The sequence below is a fragment of the Colletotrichum graminicola genome (genome assembly GCF_000149035.1).
Source record: "Colletotrichum graminicola M1.001 genomic scaffold supercont1.66, whole genome shotgun sequence".
NCBI classification, from domain to species: domain Eukaryota; kingdom Fungi; phylum Ascomycota; class Sordariomycetes; order Glomerellales; family Glomerellaceae; genus Colletotrichum; species Colletotrichum graminicola.
Window position 1 is genome coordinate 111,843 of NW_007361070.1, and position 23,270 is coordinate 135,112.

A 23,270-nucleotide genomic window follows, 5' to 3' on the forward strand; every position below is an offset into this window, starting at 1 on the left:
CTCTGAATCTTGGCTAGTTTGTCGTTTGGTGAACTACCAAAAACACAGGCAGAATCTGGATCTTGAATTCATTGATATTAGCCGGCGGGTGACTAGGAGCTGGGGAAACGTGTGGGAGGACATAAAGAGTAAGGCAAGAATCAGATATCAAGAGTGCTAGTAAGAGCTCTAGGTAGAACTGTCTTTACTTTGCAGCCACGTAGATACGAGATTTAATTTAACTCATGCGATAGTTGACTTTGTTCTTACACCATCCACAACATGTCAGAACAGGCCATGGATGCATGTAACAGTCAAGATTCATCTAAGAGCTCCGTAGATTTCTTTAGTTAAGAAGCCGTAAATGGTATAGCAGCAAACATCCCCAGCCTCGAAAAAGCCTAGTTGTTTCGTGTTTTCAGAGTAACCTTTCCCTGTATGAAGCCACCGACAGCCGAACTCAACCAAATCACCTCATCGTCGCTAATATCCATAGCTGCAATCAACTGTTCCTTTACACCAACATTATTCATTGCCTATCTTCTCGAGACGCCCATCTTACATCCAGTTGCGCTACTGGGAGTCACTAACCCATCCCTCCAGAAGTACACCGTCCCAAATACTTAATATAGCTATCCTCATTCTGTAAGAGTACGTCACATTCAGCAGGCGAGATCGTCTCGTCCGAGCCTACGCGTTCCCAAGCAGCACTATAAGGCTGAAGATACGTTGTCTTATGCTTGGTGAACAGTGAGGGCGTTGTCGGCTCTGTGTCTAGGTACACGGGGATTATCGGAGTATGGAGAGGGATGTTCGACAAGGTTGGTGGGTTAAAGGGGGTCCGTTGAGTTAGGCCGTGGGCCCGACATGATGCTAAGGGCCCCGTCCCTCTTGAAAGCCAATCGCACGATGAAGCGTCTGTTTGGGTCTTTGGATGCTTCGCCGTGGGTTGAAAGCATGTGGGCGCTGACCTCCTCGAATAGTGATTGCATACGGTCGACGCTACGCAAGTCCTCAGCTACAGCAGTCTATGAAATATCAGATGCTGCAGCTTGGAGACGATCGATCCCGTACTGAAGCAGGTAGCAGTGCGACATAGATGCCTCGTTGTAGGGGAGACCTGCTGAGTAGGCAAATGTTGTAATGATCTCGAAGTTGGGATCAGAGGTGATCGCCTCAACCTGGTCATTAGAGGCCATGGCAAGATTCGGCATAAGAATACAACCTAGGAAAAGTTGTACGATTATCATTCAGATTCAGAAGTAGCCAAGGCTGGGAAAGGCTTGGTTATTTATGTTGACCGGAAATCGGACCCGCAATTCATTAGCTGCAGACTTGCGGCGCAGCACCAGGGGTCGGAGTCACTCGTGTTCCTCTAAGTCGGCTCCAGGTTAGAACACAATGTCCGTGTGGCTGGACACCCATCGGTCCACCTTCAACGTTATAAAATCAAATAGCGTCAAGTGCATGCACATTCAGTTATAGTAAGTTGAATACCCGTGCCATGATTTAGATGTCAATAAGCGCTTCACGATCCTACTTGGCGACGTCAGAATTCGTTCGAAGATGAGGAGTCCTGTGGACTTGGTAAGAAGGACAGGATCTTCAGGCAGGTCTACCGCCGTTTCAAGTCGAGTATCCCACTTGTCGGCGTGTTCAAGGGTGATGAAGTATGTCGGCTAGGGAATATATACTTGTAAACTCTTGCTCGATCCGGCCGAGTAGATGCGTTGGTGTGCGCTGTACGCTCACAGATCCAGGTGCTTATCTAATCCTTTAGCCTGTTTGATGACGATTTCTATGCTTGCGAAGTCGTACATTGTGACGTAAAGCCTTTCACCAACGCTTTCCAGTCGATTCTCTAGATGCTGTCGGTTCGATTCTTTGTACATTGTCATGGAGGCTATGAGGTCTAGTAGTGTCTTCCGAGAAGGGGATAAACTCATTGTTGTGGCCGGATCTAGATCTCGGCTGAAGTCGACGATATAGGCATGGTCGTCTCGGAAACCGAGACTAATATCGGTCCTCATAGTGTGGGCAAGAATGGAACACGATACAGATGATACAGAAGCTCTTTGCAAGTTGAAACTTCTAGTAGTATCCTTCTGCTGTCAAATGTTTGCAGGTCTACGTTCTTTTCTGCCACAAGGTAGATAAGGCACGGCTACAGCAAGGCCACTTATGTGTCCAAGTGCCTCTTTATCCTTTGTCATATTTTCTTCTTCTTCCAGACAGAATGAGCAATTTATTTTGCTCCATTCAGTAAGTTCTGCTTTGGAGTGAAGGCAATGTATCTCTTCAGGCACGCTAGGCCGTACGTTTTATGCGAAGGAAGATTCGGAAATGCTAATGTGTTGCTTCGGGACCTTCGGATCTGAGCATCTTATTTCCACAGTACGTCTAATCCATGCCTAAGTCTCGTGCCGTCAAAAAGCCTTTTTCGACTGGATCTTTCTCTTTGGTCTCATAGTCTTGAGAGTTTCATAGCCTTATTGGCGGCTGCACCAACAGCCACGGCCCGCTAAGCAAAGTAGTCGAGAAATCTTGTCAACGCCGAAGTTAATAACTCCACGGCCCTTGATGTGTTCAACAAGGTTCTTGGGACGGTCGTCGAGTGCCATCCCAGAAACTGGATCTCCATCAGAACTAGCTTGAAGAGTCAAGAACCTTATTCAAAATACGACTCAACTGAAATACAGTTCGGCATGGGCATCATCGAGTATAATTATGCCAATGTCACTTGTGGCTCATTAAAAGTACTATGGTAGCGCTATGGTCACTTAGGGTCGACGGAATGGATGAACGCAAGGTAAAGCAGTAAACGGGTGAAGACATAGTCTTGATACCCTACACAACTATGGCATTGATCAAGACTTGATCTGTTGGATGCTTACGTCCCGTAAATCAAATCATCACGGACACAAGCTTCAGCAAATGCCGGCGGACCCTGGAGACTAAGAATAAATTAGGAGGCAGCCTTTCTCAAATAAGAATATCAGACACGTTGACAAAACTTTCATATATATCAACGCCGCGGATTGAGTTTATAGCATAATGATGGTTAAATACCGAAGCGTTAAGGACGGAAATCATTGATACTGAGCTTATCTAACAGCCAATATGAACGGTTTACAAGTAATTCAGCAGTAGCATGCAACTAATGAGGCTGGTCATTGCATGATGAGGTGGAAGAAGGATGCGCAGACCAGTGAATCACCTTTGCCCGGTATAGAGGGGGACAGGGAAGTCGTGGTGAAGGAGGAAAGAAAATAGCTACAGAAAGCTCCCGCAACCTTGAATTGTGGTCCAAGTCTTTCTGAAGGTGTAATACTCCACGTGATAACTCTATACTCTAATCCTCCCTGAAACTTGGGCAGCGGGCGCTCCTAGAGCTCGCAAGCTTTGGTCCTGTCTTGGCAATCCGAGTGTCAAATTAAGCTACCGGTCACCGCTAAAGTTTTTGCATCCAACTGTTCTGCTGTCAGTGCTTCAACACAAGGTTGTACACCAGCTGTAAGCCGTTGAAATGAATTTGCGGTTGTCACTGGATGACGGATGAAAGTTGGAAAGTGTAAATATGAGTACTTATCAACCGCTGATGTCAACATCGCACGTGTTCTACGGAATGGAGCCCAGACGTCATTACTACATTCAGGCCAGCTCTAGGTTATGCTACGACCCTGCTCATTCAAAGGACCGAAACTAAGGCAATGCAGTCCAAAAGCTTCTGGTACAACTGTCAGGAGCCTATTCGAATCTGATAATACACGCATTAGCGTCTGCGGGCCGGATGCAGGATGCAGATGCGGAACAGTGTACAGCAGTCCTTCTTTAATCAGCCACACAGGTCAACCAACATTTTTTAACGTCGCATGACGTTTGATTTGGCATGATGACTTTCTTGAGTAGTTTTTTTGTGCATGTCTGTCCCGATGCTCCCTTCTTTACCACCACGTTGTAAGCTACTCATTCGTGTTCTCGGGCCGAACCGTGCAGGTTGACAAAAACCCTAATTCGTACGGGGATGAATTATAGACAAAGCGCTACCCAGGTATGGCAAGGCCTAAGAGCACAAGGCGGGACTCAATTGCAGAATTAGACTCCTATTTACTGATGTGAAGTTCATCTGATACAATGTCGAATAGGCGCATGCAATCTTGTCCGAGGGCCCGCAATGTCACTGCACCGACCACTTGGCTACCTACCGGCTTGACAAGAAACGACTTACTGGTGCTGATTGTAACTATGGCAAATGCTTGTCGTAGTAGTCAAAGCGGGCTCGGTAAGGTCCGGATTGCAGATGACCCCGCGAGGGAATGAAGTGCCCGTCATCACGGCTTGGTTTACTAGACGAGGCGATCATGATACCTCGGCTTGCTCTCTGAAGTGTTGTCTGCTAATTATTGGTAATTAAGTCTTTCGGTTGTTTGGCTGCAATGTATAGCCGAGGGGCAGTGAGTTTCCCAATTCCTTCGCCAGCGATGTATCGCCCGAATCACAGCACTCAATGTTCGGCGAGAATTAGCTGTTGAGCATCCGAACTTCAACTGTAAATGACACTGTCTTCATTTATTGACTGCTCGGCCACCGACTCAATTGTCAATATGAGTTAGAAAACCACACTTGAGTTAAAACACAGAAACTCACGCTCAGGTCTGCCGGTGACAACTAGTCCCTGAGGGCTATGTTCAAAAGCTTGCTTGGTCCAAGGCTCAGACTTCACAGCACCCCCACATCCCCGAAGGTGGTGTTCTCACAGGAAGAATATTTAGGTTGTCTGTAATATCTCAATGCTTAGACCGGACCTGACCACACCTTAAACCGGCCTAACGATGAGGTACGTAACCTCTTTCGTATACTAATTGTGCACTGCAAACGTTTCCCGGCACGTTGCAAGATAGCTCGGACATGCATGGAATGCTGCATGGAAGCCACTTCAGGGCAATCCGAGCGCATCTCCGCAACGTCACCAATGCGCTGAGGCTGTATACCAAGTAGACCGTTGTGTATGATCATATAGGCTTTCTGTGCAAAGCAATCGCACACTCGTGTATACCGATTGAATCTTGTGATGCGATCGGATTAATAAACTTTTCTGCTGAGCGGGCGGCAGTGGCAACGGCCGGTGAACAGCTTTGATTGATAACCGGCTGTGTCGATTGCCCGTGAGACAAGACGAACCGTACCTTTCCTAACGAGATGCCCGTGTCTGTCGAACCAAGAATACAGGCCCCAGCGTCCTTGCTCTGGAGCGGGGTGTGATGACCCTTTTTTGCTCATCGGGACACACTAAATCCCGAAAAGAGTTTTCCGACCGGATGAACCTCGTGGAGGAGCCTGGGCCAGAGGTTCCAGGACGGCCATGTGGTTGAATTCGCGATCCGTCACATAGGGAGTCCGTGAACTCGGGTGTGCTCCCCGAATGAGTAGGTTTGCTATACTGAGTCCCGAGAACCTTTCAGGGATGCTTTGGGACGAGACTCAACGTCGCCGTTGACTGCATCTCAAAACCTGTGAGCTCTGGACGCAACTTGGGCTCTTTTGTGGTTTAAACGCTGGAAAAACTTCTATAAATGAAGTGAAATCCTTTCTGAATCAATCTCCCTTTTCTCTTCATCCAACACACTTCATTCCATCAGCCTCACTCTTACCACTAGCTTCCACACACCCGCATCTTTTCTAAGAATATTTCAAAATGAAGTTTCTTCAAACAGTTCTCGCCTTATCGGCCCTGGCGGTCAGCATTGACGCTCTCCCGTTCTCAGTGACCAGGGAACAGGATGGCCTGGTCCAGTAAGCATTCACCCCCTCCATCATATGGTTTGGCCAGCCTAACAGATTGTTAGCGATATGTCTCTGCACGCAACCAGTCTCATGGCTCGTCAGTCGCAACCGCCGCCCTCTGATTTGACCCCCCAGCCAGCCGCTGAGGCCGACATGGATGAGTTTGAAGAAGATGAGGTTGATGATGTCGCCGGTGACGATGAAGTGGATGCCCAGGGCAAGAAGAAGAAGAAGGGCAAGAAGGGCAAGAAAGGCAAGAAGGGCAAGAAGGGCAAGAAAGGCAAGAAGGGCAAAGAAGACGTTGACGAGAATCCCGACACCGCTACCCAACCGGCTCCGGTCGGTGCTACCATTCCGGCGGCCGGAGCACCGGCTCCGGGAGGCCCCTCCGCTGCCGCGCCACTCCCGGCACCTGCCCCTGCAGTTCCTCGCTCCGTCGCCGAAACATTCAATGCTTGAAGCATCACTTACTACATAACGGATTGTGGGATGGCCGAAATTGGTAGATCACGAGCTGATTGAGAGCGACATGAGCTGATGGTTGCTGGTTTCAACATTGGTATTCATTAGGGTTTTTCTTAGAGCGATAAGTTTCTCTAGATGTGACATCTCCTGTTTGAAACAGCGATGACATCTAATATTAATGTACAAACGTTTTACCATTCAATCTTAACGCACCATATTGTATTTTCTCACTTTCAGACTTGCCTATAGAGGGATCTGACATTTCAGGTTGAGGCTTGGAACAATTCGATCCATCTTAGTTCAGGCATACAAAATAACGCTTTGAAACGCGCACCCCATTGCCATTCTTCTACGAATGTCGTACCTACCCTGAGGTTTTTACGATTGTGGAGTGAAAACTTCAACTTGACAGGAAGGTAAGAGTATCTCAGGCTGCTGCTAATCTATCCGTACAACAATTGGTTACTCTGGTATGTAACACCTGTTGGAACATTAATGTCACCTGACCGTATGAAATCCCATGATTCAGCACATAAAGAAACAAAGGTTATTGGATTGGTGTTGCAGAGTTAACAGCGTACTTTTTGTAACAATCATAAGCCTAGTGGTTCTATGAGTGTTTGTGTTACAGTAGTTAACGTCTGTGCTTTATATACCTTATTCGAGTTCGAGATGGACCCCTGGAGTTTAATTCCCAGAGGAAGAGATGACTAGATCACCTAGATTTTGACGAGATGTACCTAATTAGAAGGTTGGAGGCAAAGGCTATTAAAGCCTTGCAGTTCATACCCTGCCTGTAGCGGTGCGAAACTGGGGGCGTGTGTCGCAGAGTATATTAGGCGTCAATTGCTTTCCGCAATTCGTAGCGTTGTTTTTGTGACAACCGGATAATTGGACCTCGGGTAGAAATCAATGTACGATCGGGCCGAACTGACTCAACCACATATGACTGAGTAAAGAACTATTGTATGCCAGCTATAACTTGTAGTTACAAAGGGCAGTCACAGAATATCACTTTGATCAGCTCCTACGTTTTGAGTACATGCATGTACAGAGCCCATTCAACAACACCATCAATTTGTATCCACAGAACGAGTAGTGGATTGAGACAGGGACATATATTTAGTACCTTAGTGGAGTGTTTCTGAGCGAGCGTGAGTCATTCCTTTGCCCTGCAGCTGATCTTGGCACACATCACACGGAGCTGTTTCTTATGATGATGTGTTTGTCTACATCTATCTATATCGTTGAAATCACTTTCGAATGTCGACTCAAATCCCATGTCGACTCAAATCCCATGGCCACTGAAACATGTTAGCAGCATTGCATTACACCAGCTCAAGAGCCAGGCTAGAATAAAGACAACAATTGGTGTGTAGGAAAGTGACACCCTAATCTAGAATCTTGACTTTCTCAAATCTTCTGATCCTTCTTTCGAGGAGAAACAATTACTTTCCAGACCCTGATTTCAACTGATGCCTCGTAACAGCTTAAGGGTTGCAGGGTGGCACCTCAAGATTAAGTCGCATTCAACCTTGACACTCACATTTGCAATATGGGCCGACTGCTGTAACTCCATCAGCCAATACAACTACTGACAAGCCACACAATTCCAGCTTGTTCAAATCGAGATCAGAGAGAAAGTATCCAATCCTGAGACCGCCTGCTGTTCCTAGCGTGAAACCTTATTGGAATAAAGTTTTCTTGCAACAGTGAGCGTTTTGCAGAAGCTGTGTCTACACCTCTCCGAAGTGGCATCGTCGCACTAACCAAGGTAGTCAATGGCAGCTTACTGCCTGTAAGGTTACATGGAGAGAAAAAAATTGATCCGGTTTTACCTTTAAAGACGGCGCGATTCAGGTTCGCCTGTCATGAAGCCGGTAGCATCGAATGAGATTGCTTGCCATTGGGTGTCTTAGTACTGCTTCTCCTGGGCCAAAGCTCCAGTGGGTTGTATCCCCATTAGTATATCAGTTAGCCCGTGTCCCGTACAACTGCCGTCTACCCGGTGTCGTCTGCCACGCTCCCACAACTCGACGGAAATCCCTCGGCAAGTTCTCAAAGCATTTTGTCTGTCTCCAACATGCCATATCACGAATCACCGAACATGGTTCGCGATCGGGAGATGAAGATTCGGATGGCTCAGGAGGCGCAAGCCGTCATCGAATTCGAAGAGGACCCTCACCGGGCGGCGCTAGAGGACAACCCGAGTGAAGTGCGGGTCAGCATCAAAACTTGGATTGCGATTTTCGTATGATCTAATGCGTCAAGAACTATGAGAGAACAATCCGCTGACATAAATAAGTCTATGGCGCTCTCCTTCGGTCCCCCAGTCGGGCTTGCTTTCCTTGCTGTCGCCTCGGTTGTCGTGCAAATTACCAATGAGCTTGATGGGCAAGATCAACTAGCATGGGTCATTGGATCATGGTCGCTTTCGACAGCCTGCTCTTTCTCCCTTGCTGGGCCCCTCAGCGATGTCTTTGGGAGAAGAATGCTGGTTCTGGGCGGCCAGTTTGTTGTTGGCCTCGGCTGCATTGCCGCCGCCACCACACATGATATCTCGACTCTCATTGCGGCTGAAACCCTCATAGGCCTTGGAACTGGGTTTGTCTTCGTTTCCTACGCAGGAGTACCAGAAATGCTGCCAAATAAGTGGCGAACCCTAGGTCTGGGGATTTTGGAAGCTGGCATTGCTGTCCCCTGGTGAGTCATTATGTCTGGCTTGTTCTTGTGCCCCGTCCGCATAGTCCAAAATCTTCATCAAGTTAAGAAAATCCGGTTTCTCTCTCAGAATCCTTGACGTATGTACTTTAGACACCGATTCCGGGCAACGTGTCAGTCGTACACTCCTGACGAGAGGGAGGTGCCGTAATATCGGCACCAGATGCAAGCGATTGGAATAGCTTATTCGTCCGCCAGATGATATCAAAGATGGCTGACTTTAACTTTATAGGGGCATCTTATCCGTACTGCTTGGAAACGCTCTTTTTAAGTACGCCTCATGGAGATGGATATTTGGTATTGCTACCATTATCGAGTTCATCTCTCTCACCGGCACTGGGTTCTCTTACTACCCAACCCCTCGACCCCGAGGCGACTTTGACAAGACTCGAACCCAGCAACTCAAAGATATCGACTGGGTTGGGCTGCTCCTTTTTACGTCGGGGCTAGCGACAGCTCTCATTGGCCTTACATGGGGCGGCACCTCGACCCACCCGTGGAACAGTGCTGGGACTATTGCACCCATAGTGGTTGGCTTTGCGGTCTTGGCCCTTGGCTTCTTCTATGACTTCAAGGTTGCTGCGCACCCGATATTCCCATTGAAGTTGTTTATCATGTTTCGACGCTTCTCTGTCCTGCTCATTGTCATGTTTGTCTCGGGTATGAACTTCTACGCCATGTCAGCTCTGCTACCACAAGGGTTCTTGTACATGTTCACCACCGATGGCATCCGGATCGGAGTGCTTTCTCTCCCTAACACGCTCATGATTGGTTTTACTGGCGTTCTTGCGCCTCTGATTGCACACAAAGTCGGTTATATCAAATGGCAGCTCGTCATCGGGATGGCCCTCCAGGCAATCTTCATTGCCGCCAGTGCGGCCACTGTCTACCCCAACATGAAACTTGCATACGCCTTTGTCCCTGCTATCGGTGTGCCCATGTTCGTCTGGGTTACTATCTTGTCTTACTCAATTGCCAGTCTTCATGTACCCCATTCGAACCTCGGCGTGGCTGTGGGTCTGATAGGCACCTTCCGATCAGCGGGCGGCGCCGTTGGCAACGCAATTTTCAATACGATCTTCCAAGAGAAGTTCCGTAAGTTTGCAGCAGATATGGTTGCCAATGCTGCCATCAGTAATGGCCTGAATCCTGCGGACCTCGACCTTATCATCCCAGCAGCGATCGAGTTCGATACGGGAAACCCTCGAGCATTACTCAATGTCCCTGGTATCACGCCGGAAATACAAGAAGCACTTAAGACAGCTGTGAGAGCTGGAGCTGGTCACGCCTTCAAAATTGTTTTCTACGGAACTATTCCATTTAGCATTGTTGCGCTCTTGTGCACATTTCTTGTGGAGGACCCAACAGCTTACATGACGAATCATATCCAATCCGGCATGGACGACCAAGCTATATCAAAGCGTGTTAGACGTTTTACTCAGCCTGAAGAAGGCCATGTTATTGAGTTTGAGACCAGGAAATTTCAAGTGGGGCCTGCGGGAAAGATCTGGCAGCAGCAATAAACGCTGTTGCTGAAGTGGCCTCGTTACAATTCCATAGGTTACAGGAGAATAATACGGAGACAGATAGCAGCTCTAGAATGTTAATTTATTGTAGTTTATATTAAGCCCATAGGGGAAGCAAGCTTGTAATGGGAGTTATGTCTCTCATAGCTGTAGATTTCGACCTTGAGCGGAAGATTAGAAGTATAACTCTCAGTCTATGGAGTCGGATTTTCAAGAGGCATGCTGTAGGACCCTTTCCTTCATGCCTCATTCACCTCTCGCTCTTTTCGTAAAATATCTACTTGGATTTCAAGAAAACGTATCGGCGAAGCCGAACATAAGGCGAACAAATAGTACGGTGCCAACAACTCAATATGCAGATGTCGAGTCTTGCATCTGTGAAGACTACTGACCGAGATTCGTTCAAGTTAAATTGTAGATTCCTCCATGTGAAGAAAGGTATCATTTGCCGGACCAACCAAGTCTAAGCCATTACGCATGTGCTCAAATAATCCAACATAATCATGTTTCTCAATTCCCGAACAAACCACCAAGTCTAAGCCATTACGCATGTGCTCAAATAATCCAACATAATCATGTTTCTCAATTCCCAAACAAACCACCAACATTGTGAAGCTCGCTGTCACTGAATGCTATGTATATAGAAGTGGATATTTATATGCCAATGCTCCTTTCCTACGCCACTTCTTTGTAACAATTCCACGAGAGCCTGATCTTCTACCCTATGTGTATTGTCTCGCGTTGCTAACATGCAGTTCGTTTTGGGCGTGGGTATGAGTAGGAGCACTCATTCCAGAGTCTAACTCGTATCGGGTATCGTTTGGAGCTTCGTATATTGGGTTCGCGTTGGCTTCAGCAGCATGCGCATGCGATTGCATATGGCCTAGCACCTTGGACTCCGGCGTGGACGAACTAATGGTGGAAGCATTCATAGTTCCCGGGCTCATCTTTTCAACGGTGCCGCCGTCATGTCCAAGCTCGTAGCGATAGTCGTTCTGCGGCCCTGATGTGTTTCTGGAGGCCTTTCTGCGGCGCCACCAAAAGAAGAACGCAGCGCCCAAGATTGCAATGACTCCTAAAGAAACACCCACTCCGATACCAGCAGCAGCACCTGATGAGAGCTCTGCAGATGATGAAGGGCCAGGGCTTGAGCTCGGGGTAGCAGAACCATCAGTAGCTGTAGGGGTCACTGCTCCACCGTTGGTTCCTGTCGCGGTAGCAGTCGGTGATGCTGAACTGACGGGAGTTGTCTGTGGACTGTCAGTACCTTTCAGACCGGATCCGCGATTTCAGAAGTAAACATACGCCCGCAGAGTAGATGGTGGAGTACGCCCCATCATCAACCGCCTTGGAACTCGTCATGATCCAATGTTGGGCAGGCTGACGTGCTGACACGCCGTTGGTGCCCTCGATCTCACTCGACATGAACAAGTTGCTCCCAGGGTGGACGTCAAGGACATATCCTGTGCCGTTGGCAACATTGGTGAACTTGAGTGTGCCTTTCTCGTTTTCCCATTCAGTAATGTCCCACTGTTGACTCTCGTCCGACTCCGTTCTTCTCAAGCACCCTCTCGTTCTGCTAGGGTGAACCTCCTCTGAGGTCCAGCATACAGAAAGCTGTTTGCCCACGCCGGCAGAGTTCAGCCTTACGAGATATCGTCCGTCCTTATCGCCAGTAGGTTGAAATTGCCACATTGCGTCCGTTTTGCTGAATACTCTGAGCCCACTATCCGTATCCTGCAGATTCGTCGTGAGAGGGTCCGATACGTTGGCTACACGCCCCTCTGAGATGGCGTACCATGCGTTTGAGTCCAACTTGACTGCCGACATTATGACTGCGCTGTCGGCATGCAGCTATGCCTAAATCTCGATTCGAGGTGGGAGATGTCGCTGAACTAGTATTGTGCCAGGCTGGTCGGGAGATGAGTGCTCGCAGAACCTTGAACGAACGAAACCTTAATTGATGGCAGCAAGGTCGAAAGAGGCATGGAGCTCACGGTAAAGAGGAAAGGGTAGAAGGTAAATGGGCTTGCAGGGAGGAGTAGAAAGCTGGATCACAACGTTAAATGGGCTGCTTTAGGGTGACACCATCAGACTGGAGGAGCGGAACGGGAGAGGCGCCCCAAGAGGCGGAATAGTCAAGCTCGTTTGGCACACCACCCCTTGCCGCTCACGACTTCGAAATGATTGGAGGATCATTGTCTGGCACAGTGGCTTTGCACTCAAACGGCTTCTCAGTGGCTGACGGTCGCCTGGGGACCATCTTGCGAGACTGTTGCACACAAGCAACACAAGAAGCCAAGCTCATCAAAGTTCTTTAGGCAGTGAAACAGGCATGTTTTAGTACAATGCTTTGCAGTGCCTGCCTAGCTTTTAGGCCACAAGTTTCTCAGAATCCTTCGGGCCCACATTGACAGTTTCCGCCTGGAAAGCCTTCTGCTTGGCAGCGCTAGGCGCCATCCTCCAAGTTCAGCGGGCTTGAAGGGGAAAAGATTGGCGCGATATTCGTGATATTGATATAGACTTTGGGGGCGCTAGAAGGCAACCCAATCCAGGCTCGTATCAACTGACACATGTCCATAAGAAACTCGGATGGTTTGTCGAGTTATTGTTTCAGAAAGAAAACAAACCCCTTCGATGCTAAACTCCACGGCGGAGGAACACCAGCAAAGTAAACTTGGTTACGCACGAAGTGAAATCTAGAGACGGGATGTCGACCGACGACTTGGCGCGATCATAATTATAAAAGAGTAAGCGCTAGCAGCTCAGCCCCTGCTGCACCCACCTGCGGGCGCAAGTTGCCGTCGTGCAGGTCAGCACAACTCGGTTGCCATTCCTCGCTAGACTTTGTGACTTGATTGGGTGAGATGGGCCTTCCCGTCCATCCGTGACCGAAGCATCCGCCGATCTACATAAAGGCCCGATGGAAATTTGGGGAGGATACTCCGTCATCCGTAATGGGTTTTCTGACACGACCATCCACACGGTGGGGGTCGTTAACATTTCGTCAGGTCATCACGTTCATGCATGTTTCGTAGCAACACTTCGAATACATACTAACATAGCTCTATGATGGCGAGGCAGTTTAGACAAGTTGCCTCTGCGTAAGGGCGGAGTGTACCAACAAATACATGCCATTCGTGTGTGTTGCAATGTCGAGCAACGCGACTCCGTTGATGCACGGATAAGACATGCATCCCTGGCCAAACCAACATCCTGTCCGCTCATCCATCGTTTCATTTGGTTTGGCTTGGCTGCTGAGAAATCAACTGCCAGCCTGGCCACTCTGGTAACAAAAACCATGGCCACTTTTCCTTCCGTACGGCAACCGGCCGTTTCTTTCATCACCGGGGTGCCTGGGCATTCATAGATAAAAGACTAGGCCAGATGAGCTGACATTGACGGTCCGACAATCTACTAATCGGCTTTTTCGCCCGGATATTCAATCTTCTCAAGCCCAACTTTGAGCCCTGATGTGACATGCACCCGACGAGGCAAGCACATCACCTGGCGGAAGCACTCTGACCCCCTGGGAGAGTTGTGTCTAGGTCCCTCAGAGGATTAGATGTCATCTCAAAACCTATGTTCTAGGGAGCGCAAAGCTTGCCGCTGCCGTAAAAGACCGGAGCCGCTTTGTATAGAGAGCATCGGTCGGCGAGATCATGATGAGCCCAGTTGGAGAATACCGACTTGATTCCCAGGGATGAATGCACAAGCAGCCGCTTGTTCATAGGTTGGCTATAAACCGTGTTCAAGATTAACCTGCAAACAGCAGTTTTCAAGCCAGTTGTTCTACACGCGCAGGGACAGAGAATCGGTTGTGCCTTCGCCATCAATTACAGCAGTAATAATACAGTTATCAAACCCCCTGCTAGGGATTCGCCATCTCTTTCTAGGTTTCAATAAAACAATCGCCATGAATCATCAGAGCATTAGGAGCCCGGTATATAATGGAAACGTATAGGGTAAACGGGAATCTATGCGGTGCGGTGATCTAGGTAGAAACACCAACACTTACTAAGGCAACACAAGATGCTTCCCCAATTAGCTCAGTGGAATACTCTAATCGGGACAAATAGTCACCCAAATCCGACTATAGCCAGAAGCTAATCGAAGCAGTAAACGCTCTCAAGATTCCTTTTTATCAAGATCGAAGTTAAATCACAGAAAGGCTCTTGCCCGATCAGAGGAAAATTAGATATGAAAAGCCCGTGTCAAAGTTCGTTCTTGGATCCTCTATCTGTCTCCATCTCATCAATTCTCCTCACAGTGGTATATCTACCTCAAACAACATTGATGATTCGCTCGATTCTATGCGAATTGCCAACATTCTCCTGCTTAGCGTCGAAAGTAATCTTCAATAACACCATCTCTGCCGCAAGATGTTCGGATCAAGCAATAAATGCAGTTGTCGACTCTAAAACGTGCTGGAAGTGGTGTTATATATTTGATCTACGAAGTACATTTCATCGATCTACAGATAAAAGCTGGATGAGACACAAGAAACTAAAGCAGGGGGCCAACCGCTAATCTTATACTTTAAAGCCATATATTAACAATACTGGAAGGTTAAATCAGACTTCTAAACCTTAACTTGGGGCACCGGGCTATTAGCCGTGGTCACTTTCGTGATGCAGCTATTCTACCTGTAATAGTCCCTTTGTACCACGTTGTACTTCAACATCCGTAGATGAGAAGCATATCTACTTAACTCCGGATCATGTGTAGTTATTGGACTGCTGTGGAACATCTTACGTTTGTAGTACCTCTATCCTAAGAGGTACTCTTGACCACTATGGTTTAGGCGTCACGTAGTCAACAAGGCAGGTACCCAGATATTTCCATGGTATTTCTTCTTAAACCTTACATTCTGTTGAGTATACGGCATGGTTATTTCACTGCGTTCATGAATGTGTATGTTCAATATTGTGTACCTGTGCGATCCCACGGGGGCCTGTTCTGTATTAGTACTTCAGCGCAGCATCTTACTGTCGGTAAACCTAACTTTATTAAGGGTATGCAATATTAGGTGCCATTTGTTTATCTGACTTCAAGCAGGCCTAGAGTCAATCTTCCCCTGTATCATATTTAAAGCTTCACTATACTTGTCTCCGAAAAGAGAACATCAATATTGCTCGCAGACTACTTAAAGATTCTATCCCACGACATTTAATGGTCCCATCTTTCTCTAAGACTCAGTCTTTGCACTTGGAGAACTGTACTGTTCCATATCTTGTTACCATTTTATTATAAGTCGATACCATTAGTGTTGCTCGGCACTCAATATGACGCCCGCTCGTAGCTTCACTTTGTTAGTAATATTTTCTCTGCCCTGTGTCCTAGCAGGGCCCGCTGCCTACGGGGTTTGCCAGAGAGGATGTTCATCTGTGGTCATGGCGTGTTACAAGGCCGCTGGTTCGACTTGGGGCGCCACACTGGGTCTTACAGCCACTCCATTGGTGATTGGCTGTAACTCGGCATATGGTACATGCCAGGCAGCTTGTGCCGCGGTAGTATTCACCCTGACCCCATAGGTTGGCGAGGAATTTGCCGGCCATCGGATAACTGGTATGTGAATTTCGCCCGCTTACAATCCACAGAAGCGCCAAGACACGCAATGGGTCTAGTTCGGTCTGGATAGTGATTTAGAGGGTTCTAGCAAGCAACAGACAGACTAAGCTAATATATAACAGGGCTCTGCCTTTAATGTCACTATGGTTCTAATGCGGACTGCTGGTTAGGCTGGCAACCGGATCTGTTTCTGTGATTGAGGGGTGAATTATGCGGTTGAAAGCCCTATCTCTATATTATGTTTAGGAAATGTATTCTACCTGCGGTATGAAAGGAAAAGGTACCCTCTCTCTATGGTCGGTTGGATTGAATATCCCGCCTGGATTATCTAACTAACAACAAAAACCGTATGTCCTTGCCGACGCAAGGTCATCATGCGGGATAGAGCCAGGATATGGCAACAGCATGATCTAGCGCCGTCTCAGTCTGAAATACAGTTGCACATGCTCGACTCAAGAGAGGCAAGCTTATACTCTGGTCACTTTGATTGGCGCCCAGGTACCCCAGACAACCCCGTAAGTTCTAGTATCAGCTTTGTCGACGCCCGGACGACATGTGCAGTGATGCGACGTGCTAGCAAGTTTCTGGCAGCACCCGTCGAGCAAATGATGCCAGCGGAAGGAAGGGGAATGGTTGAAATACAGATTAGCCGTTGGAAGGTTAATATTAGGCTCAAAGAATCTCCTTTCTTGATGCCATACTCCTTGACCATTTGTCCACCCCTTTATCACCACATGGTGATTATATCATTCCGTCAAAGGCCCGCCAAATATTCTCTGGCATTCTTTCTTTTATATACTGGTCGAAACCAGAACTTTGTAGCCTTTGGCTTTTCATGCAAAGTAACCGCCATTCCCAGACAAGGTTATAAACTGAGTACACCATGAGATTTCCTCCAGCCACAGTAATGCTCACATGGCCTTCTCCCAATCATGTTAACCCTACTGAGCGGGGTCCGGCGCTCATCATCGTCGAGCTGACCTCGTTGAGCGTTGCGCTTTTATGCCTGTGCTTGCGACTGTACGTCAGATTCTTCATCATCCGCAAAAGCTGGTGGGATGATTGGCTCATGATTGCTGCAACTGTGAGTCCGGAGGCGGATCCGATTAGTCGGAAAATCAACTGATTGGGTTTGAAAATAGATGTTCTGTATATTCGTCGCTATGTGCATCATCCTTGGTATGGCTTTTACACCGCTTCTGATCACAATTCCGAATTTGATGCAGGACAACTGACGGCATAGCACGCGATCAGCAACACAGCTATATGGATGGAAGTTACATGTGTGGGACTTGACCCCTATCCAGATAAGACGAGGTCGTCAAGTAAGGGCCATCCGATTTTAAGTAAATCAGATGACTGGTTCACTGACCGATGATGATGTGATAGATATCCATTGCTGCACAAACTGTCTTTCTTTGTGCATCATCACTATCAAAACCCTCGATACTTGTCAGTTACTTGAGGATAGCTCCTCTTGGCCCATCATTCCGACGGTTAACGTGGACGGCCATTGCTGCCACCTTCGTCCTGTTATCGGTTTCCTTGTTGTGCTGTGGACACAGTGCATGTAAGTTTCACGCGTGTTTTCTGCCGAACTTTTTACAGATGCCTAACATCATATAGACCGGCTTGGCATTATTGGGACCTCTTTGTGGAAAACCGAAAGTGCCTGGATGAGTGGCCGCCCCTGGCTGCTCAAAGTGTTTCAATGGTGGTGATTGACGTTATCGTTTACATGATACCTATACCGACACTAGTCCGATTGAAACTTCCTGCAGCGCAGAGACTTGTGCTCATTTTTCTCTTTAGCCTTGGCACAGTTGTTGTCGTGGCTGGAGCCATGAGAACCTATTGGGTTCACCACGTTGGAATGCAAACGTACGATGTTACGTGGGAAGGGTTTGAACTCTGGATATGGACGGCTCTTGAAGCCAACCTTGACGTAGTTTGCGGCTGTGTCCCTGTTCTTCGCCCCCTGTTGCTTTTGACGTCGGGTTGCAAATCACCAAATTTGGTGGAGATATCGTTTCCTCCAACGATTGGGTCTGGTGAAAAGGAAAAAGGAAAGCATGGTAACTTGGAATACGATGCGGGTGAACACATGCTAAATACACCATTGTCAACGCCCAGCAATTCGTTGAGTACGCCCCTTCAACTATCAAGTCCCGGTTGGTCACCGATTCTAGATGAATGGGCAAGGCAACAGCATCAGAAACAATTCAGACGTTCATGATGGAATCGAGGACAGTCGCGTGGTATTCTGTCGTCACCTAGCAATATAATTTTAATGCTACTTGGAAGAAATGGAAAACAACGTACAGCTTTATATCCAAAGAATTTATCCGTATGGTACTCTTAGCATAGTTGTTTGTCTACATAGTTACTGATTTTCACTTCTCATACGACTGCAATCGCCACTTTCAATAAACTCGCAATTTACTATACAAGAACTGCGGTTGCAACGCAGTCAGCACCATCCCAATATTTTTAAGATTTCTATTTGTCTTCAGATCATCATATGTACACATATGTGATTGAGGAGTACACGGGAATTAGAAACTGTCACTGGCGTTGAAGAAGCATTGATCCGCCTTCGTCACTCCACGGAGCCTCTGCCTATTGTGAATTTTCTACCCCCAATTACAGCGCTAATTGTTTCCGAATTTTTTTTTTGACGAAATGGCGATTGCAAACGGCATCGATGTCCCAGAGAAGAGCAATATTGAGTACTGGGCCAGGATGGAGTTTGGTTTGGCTGCTGATGCCCCCGTGCCAAAGTCGCGTTCTTCCGCGAACTAGAAAGATCTTGGTGTCTGCCACGTGCGAGGTGCGAGTCTTAGCATCGAGTAGACTTGTCTCGCCTAAGCAACCTGAAATACGCCTTTAGGGAAGAGCATCACTATTATCAAGCAGAGTGGAATTTCTATAGAATCGTTGCGTTGTCTGGTCACGCCAAAAGAAGGGAAGCGTATCTGCTTACTAGAGTTGAAGGCGTTCGCAGAGTAATCAGACTGCCACCTGAAATCCATGAATCATACAGTATCGATTAAGCGGTGATTGTGAACCAATTTCACATTTGGGATAGAATTACGTTGCAGAAAAAATGCCAAACTCATAAACTTGTCAACAGGTTTGTTCGCTTTTAGATTTTCCCCGCAACAGTTGCAGATATCACGAGGCGAATTACCATGACCAAGTTGGATTTCAATACTGACATGTGAAAACCATAGACTGCGAGAGTCTCGTGACGTGGAACCGCAACGTCATTCAAACACAGAGTCGCAGATATTCGCCGGCATAATGGAAGCCATGGTAGTAACATGTCACATGCAAATCACAGTTTCTCTCGCCCCTAGCCCAGATATGGTTAGGTTTCGCGATTGATTCCGTGTATATGCGTTCCACCTCCAGAAACTTAAGAATGCCAGACCATTTTTTGGCGACCGAGTACTATACCCACGATACCAGAGTAGCTGAAAAGTAACCAATGCAAGAGTATCAATACTGCCGCGATTCGAGGGCATCACTTCGCTCAAAGATTGAAACAGTCTCGACAAAAGATTCAATAGAGGTCGCCGAGGCTCTAAAGAATAGTTTCTCGTTAGGGGGGGGCAATTCATGTGCAGGTGAGGACTCGCCAATGATTATGCGGCCTGTGACTTGACCGGCACACACCACAATATTCCGCGCCGCCCTGGTGCCCAACATCTGCAGCCGCTGATCTACCCGCGTGTACAGCACACTAGCAACATAAAAGGACTACGCCTTCCCGCAGCGCGTATCTGACGGTTCTATCCTTCAATTACCTCAATAAGTACAGAGTATTCAGGCTATCTGATCGCTGTCCATCCACAACACAGCATCTGCCTCATAGATGCGGTCGCCCTAGTCTTTTGTACCTGGAAAACTTCTTAAACCTACACATGGTGCTGTCTCTGCCATGGCTCCCTCTCCGGATCAGCAGGCGGGACTGGACGGGAAGAGTCGGGAGGGAATGATTGCCGAATCCATCAGAAAGAACAAAGAGATCCAGAGGTTATATCCTCACGTCGATTTCAAGGAGGATGTCATAGAGCCCACGATCAACTTGGCGTTCGATATACAGGTAAATCCATCCCAGATCTCGCTGCATGGGCGGTTCGTAACTTGCGCACAGGAACACGTCGACGAGACCAACCAGAGAAGATACAACACCCTCATTGACGAGATGCTCGAGCGCACTGCTGAGCCAGACCTGGCGGAGAGACTCCTCTGGGAAGCAAGAGAGTGTCTTACCGGCTACCCAAGCATCCTGACTCAATTCGATGCCATCTTTATTGGACAGCGATCGGCCTCGAACGTGATTCGGGAACTGCACGAGTGCATGATAATGAAGAAGGGGGCGGAAAGAAGGATGAGCCAGCAAGTCGAGGGGGCCCAAAACGGAAATGGGCAATGAGACTCGCTGAGCCAGATTGTTGGATCACAGAAGACCTGGTTCAGTGTGATAATTGTGGAAGGGTTTGATTTTGCACGGCTTCGACCCCACTGCTGATTTAAGTACACCCACCCTTCCCGCGCTCACAATCCGACGGCCTTCTGCGCAACCCCCGAGACCAGCAGCTCCGCGTTCGTCAGGCTGCTCTTGACGTTGCCCTCGACGAACATGAAGGTCGCCGCGACGACCTCGAGCCCATTCGTCTCGATAAACGCCCGCGTGTCGAACCCCATGCGGTCGACGATGTGCTGCGCGTCGCCGCCGAGCGCGCCTGCGTCGCCTGCATACTCTCCGCGCAGCGTCGCCGCGTCCAGCGCCGCCGGCGGGGTGGCGGCGGACGAGCCGGCGTGCCGGAGCAGGAGAAACGTGTACCGGGACGGGCGGGCGCCGACGCCGATCAGGTGTGCGGCCAGGGGCGCGGGGCCGACGTACGGGGAGACGGCGACGGCGCCGTCTGCGTCGTCGACGAGGACGTCGCCCGCGTTGTTTAGTGTCGCATTGGCGACGAGCCAGTGCCGGACCTGGCCGAAGGTGCCGTCGTTGTAGTGTGTAAGGTCCGGGTCGACCATGAGCAGGACGTATTCACCTCGGGATGCATCGTCTGGCTGGTAAAGGGGAGGGGGCAGAGGAAAAGTTTCAGCAAAGGAGTCCTTGACAGTGGGCCGTCTAGCGACTAGAGGGGCTTCTTACCTTGAAATTTGTCGTCACTTTCGGCTGCTCTTGAACTCGATCTCTATGGAGCCTCTCTGCCGGGGTACGGAGGCTGACGGCCGGCCAGTGCACGCCGAGGTTGTACGGGATCTTCGTCCCTGCGGGGAGGACATCCGGGATGACGTTATGCTCTTGGAAGGTCTTCGCAACGTCAGTCATGTTGGGTGGTGGAATCGCAAGATGGAGGGTCAACAAATATAATAGAGCTAGTAGGTAAGAGATAAAGTTTAGATTGAGCTTGAAGGAATGCATTGATAGTTATAGCCCAGGGCATCACCGAGTGGTTGATCACCAAGGTCGTGAGGGAGCCATGATGATACGATGACGCTTCTATTCCATTACACTGGGACCGACTACAGGTGGTGGCACACCAGTGCCGGTAGCACATTTTCCTCCGAGTGAAGATGCCACGAGAACATGGCAAAAGACAAATTGCGATTGCCCGCCTCATCTCTTTGACAGACATGGTGAAATCTTGTCTGCCAAATTCTCATTTATAGGGTGGTATACACACCCGCGCGCGCGCGTACAATTGTTACCAGGGCATTGCCTCAACCGTGGACCCAGTCATGTTTACCAAGTAACCCATCTGAGGCCACCGACTTTTTCTTTCCTTCTCATCTAGATAATACTGAAGCCATGTGTTTGCCGGGCTGGGGCCGACGAAGGATCATGACACTCCAACACGTCTGGCACACGAGATGGTAATATATCCCTTTTCGGTATAAGGCAGAACCCCCATTTTCGACATCACCCGACGGCTGCTCAGGTTCGGCCGCAGCTTCTACCGGCAGCTTTCCGGACTCAACTCCAGTCACGCCATGCAGCCTGGTCTCTGATAAACGGCGACATTGCGTCGAAGGATCGGGAGTTGCAGAACGGACGTGCCAAGAGAGGAAGGTCGTCAGCCGCAACATCGCGTCCTCATCGATCAGATTCCAGACCCCTTCCCGCCGCCATGCATGCATGCATAATGAAGCTCGAATCCCTCCGAATCATTCGAGATTGCTGGAGGGTACCGTACTTGAACGACCACCCCCCTTTCGTGCAGAAAGCTCACCTTATTATTCTCTTCTTACATTTTCTGTCCCGCAATCTTTCGTCTACGGAACGGACATCTTTGATTTTCATAGAACAAGTCTTGAAACAGGGGGAGGAAGTATATGATGGATCATCGGGAATCATCGCCAACGCGGGCTGACACCTGGTCGAATCACGCCGTCGAGGGTTTCGACAACAAGACGACCCCGAGCACCTATCCCACGACGGCATGGACGAGGCGTCGTCGATAAGATCCCTCTTGGGCCCCGGCCGCCGCAGACGCACCTCCGCGACGACGACGACGGCCTCGTACCCGCTCCTCGCCACCGTCGCCCTCATCTCCCTCCTCCTCGGCGCCCTCGCCTCTTCAGCCGTCCGCGTCCTCGCCTCCCACGTCCGCGCCGCCTCCCCCGCCACCGCCCACCGGAACGACAACACCCTCGCCTCGCCCTCCCACGACCCCGACTCCCCACCCGTCAGCTTCCTCCACCCGGCCCCCTGCGGCGCGACCCCGTCCGAGGCCCGCGCCGCCGGCTGCCTCTTCGACCTGGTCTCCTTCAACTGGCTGCCGCCCCCGTGCCACGACGCCGAGCTCGCCGCGCAGTTCGAGGCGGAGCTGCGCGACGCGGACCAGCTGGCCTGGTACGAGAACGAGCGCCGCACCAGGTCCCTGTCCAGGAACCAGGTCGCGGCCGGGGACCGCTCCGGCGTCTACGTCTCGCCGGGCTACCACCTCCGCCACTGCACGGCCATGTGGAGACGGATGCACCGCGCGCTGATGCTGGGCGGTGGCGGGCTCGGCCGCCTGGACGGGTACATCTGGAGCTACCACCATACCAGGCACTGCGAGGAGACGCTGCTGGCGGGCGGGGAGCGCAACGGCACCGGGGCGGGCGAGCGGTTCACGACCGAGGTGAGGATCAAGTACCCCGACTGCGGGGTGGTTCTGGAGGGAAATACGTAGTCCATAGGAGCCGGGGTATTCATCAGAG

At 49.3% G+C, this 23,270-nt stretch overlaps 8 protein-coding genes across 8 annotated transcripts; 6 read left to right on the plus strand and 2 right to left on the minus strand.

Moving 5' to 3' along the window:
- Positions 1-5,674: 5,674 nt before the first annotated feature.
- On the plus strand, positions 5,675-6,222 carry GLRG_10742 (uncharacterized protein; the record flags this gene model as incomplete). The annotated part of the gene is made up of 2 exons (XM_008101427.1): positions 5,675-5,772; positions 5,826-6,222. The coding sequence occupies 2 exons, from the start codon at positions 5,675-5,677 to the stop codon at positions 6,220-6,222; spliced, it is 495 nt and encodes a 164-aa protein (XP_008099618.1).
- Positions 6,223-8,335: 2,113 nt separating this feature from the next.
- Positions 8,336-10,472, plus strand: GLRG_10743 (major facilitator superfamily transporter; the record flags this gene model as incomplete). Its single annotated transcript, XM_008101428.1, has 3 exons — positions 8,336-8,479; positions 8,534-8,931; positions 9,182-10,472. The coding sequence occupies 3 exons, from the start codon at positions 8,336-8,338 to the stop codon at positions 10,470-10,472; spliced, it is 1,833 nt and encodes a 610-aa protein (XP_008099619.1).
- Positions 10,473-11,197: 725 nt separating this feature from the next.
- On the minus strand, positions 11,198-12,305 carry GLRG_10744 (transmembrane alpha-helix domain-containing protein; the record flags this gene model as incomplete). The annotated part of the gene is made up of 2 exons (XM_008101429.1): positions 11,198-11,725; positions 11,781-12,305. 2 exons carry the CDS (start codon positions 12,303-12,305, stop codon positions 11,198-11,200), a joined length of 1,053 nt encoding a protein of 350 aa, XP_008099620.1.
- Positions 12,306-15,760: 3,455 nt separating this feature from the next.
- On the plus strand, positions 15,761-16,009 carry GLRG_10745 (uncharacterized protein; the record flags this gene model as incomplete). Its single annotated transcript, XM_008101430.1, has 1 exon — positions 15,761-16,009. One exon carries the CDS (start codon positions 15,761-15,763, stop codon positions 16,007-16,009), a length of 249 nt encoding a protein of 82 aa, XP_008099621.1.
- Positions 16,010-16,929: 920 nt separating this feature from the next.
- On the plus strand, positions 16,930-18,282 carry GLRG_10746 (uncharacterized protein; the record flags this gene model as incomplete). Its single annotated transcript, XM_008101431.1, has 3 exons — positions 16,930-17,130; positions 17,504-17,616; positions 17,673-18,282. 3 exons carry the CDS (start codon positions 16,930-16,932, stop codon positions 18,280-18,282), a joined length of 924 nt encoding a protein of 307 aa, XP_008099622.1.
- A 1,707-nt stretch (positions 18,283-19,989) lies between these two features.
- GLRG_10747 (uncharacterized protein) lies at positions 19,990-20,487 on the plus strand (the record flags this gene model as incomplete). Its single annotated transcript, XM_008101432.1, has 2 exons — positions 19,990-20,154; positions 20,206-20,487. 2 exons carry the CDS (start codon positions 19,990-19,992, stop codon positions 20,485-20,487), a joined length of 447 nt encoding a protein of 148 aa, XP_008099623.1.
- A 122-nt stretch (positions 20,488-20,609) lies between these two features.
- GLRG_10748 (uncharacterized protein) lies at positions 20,610-21,396 on the minus strand (the record flags this gene model as incomplete). Its single annotated transcript, XM_008101433.1, has 2 exons — positions 20,610-21,131; positions 21,217-21,396. The coding sequence occupies 2 exons, from the start codon at positions 21,394-21,396 to the stop codon at positions 20,610-20,612; spliced, it is 702 nt and encodes a 233-aa protein (XP_008099624.1).
- A 1,111-nt stretch (positions 21,397-22,507) lies between these two features.
- GLRG_10749 (uncharacterized protein) lies at positions 22,508-23,242 on the plus strand (the record flags this gene model as incomplete). Its single annotated transcript, XM_008101434.1, has 1 exon — positions 22,508-23,242. The coding sequence occupies one exon, from the start codon at positions 22,508-22,510 to the stop codon at positions 23,240-23,242; it is 735 nt and encodes a 244-aa protein (XP_008099625.1).
- Between the last annotated feature and the right edge of the window lie 28 nt (positions 23,243-23,270).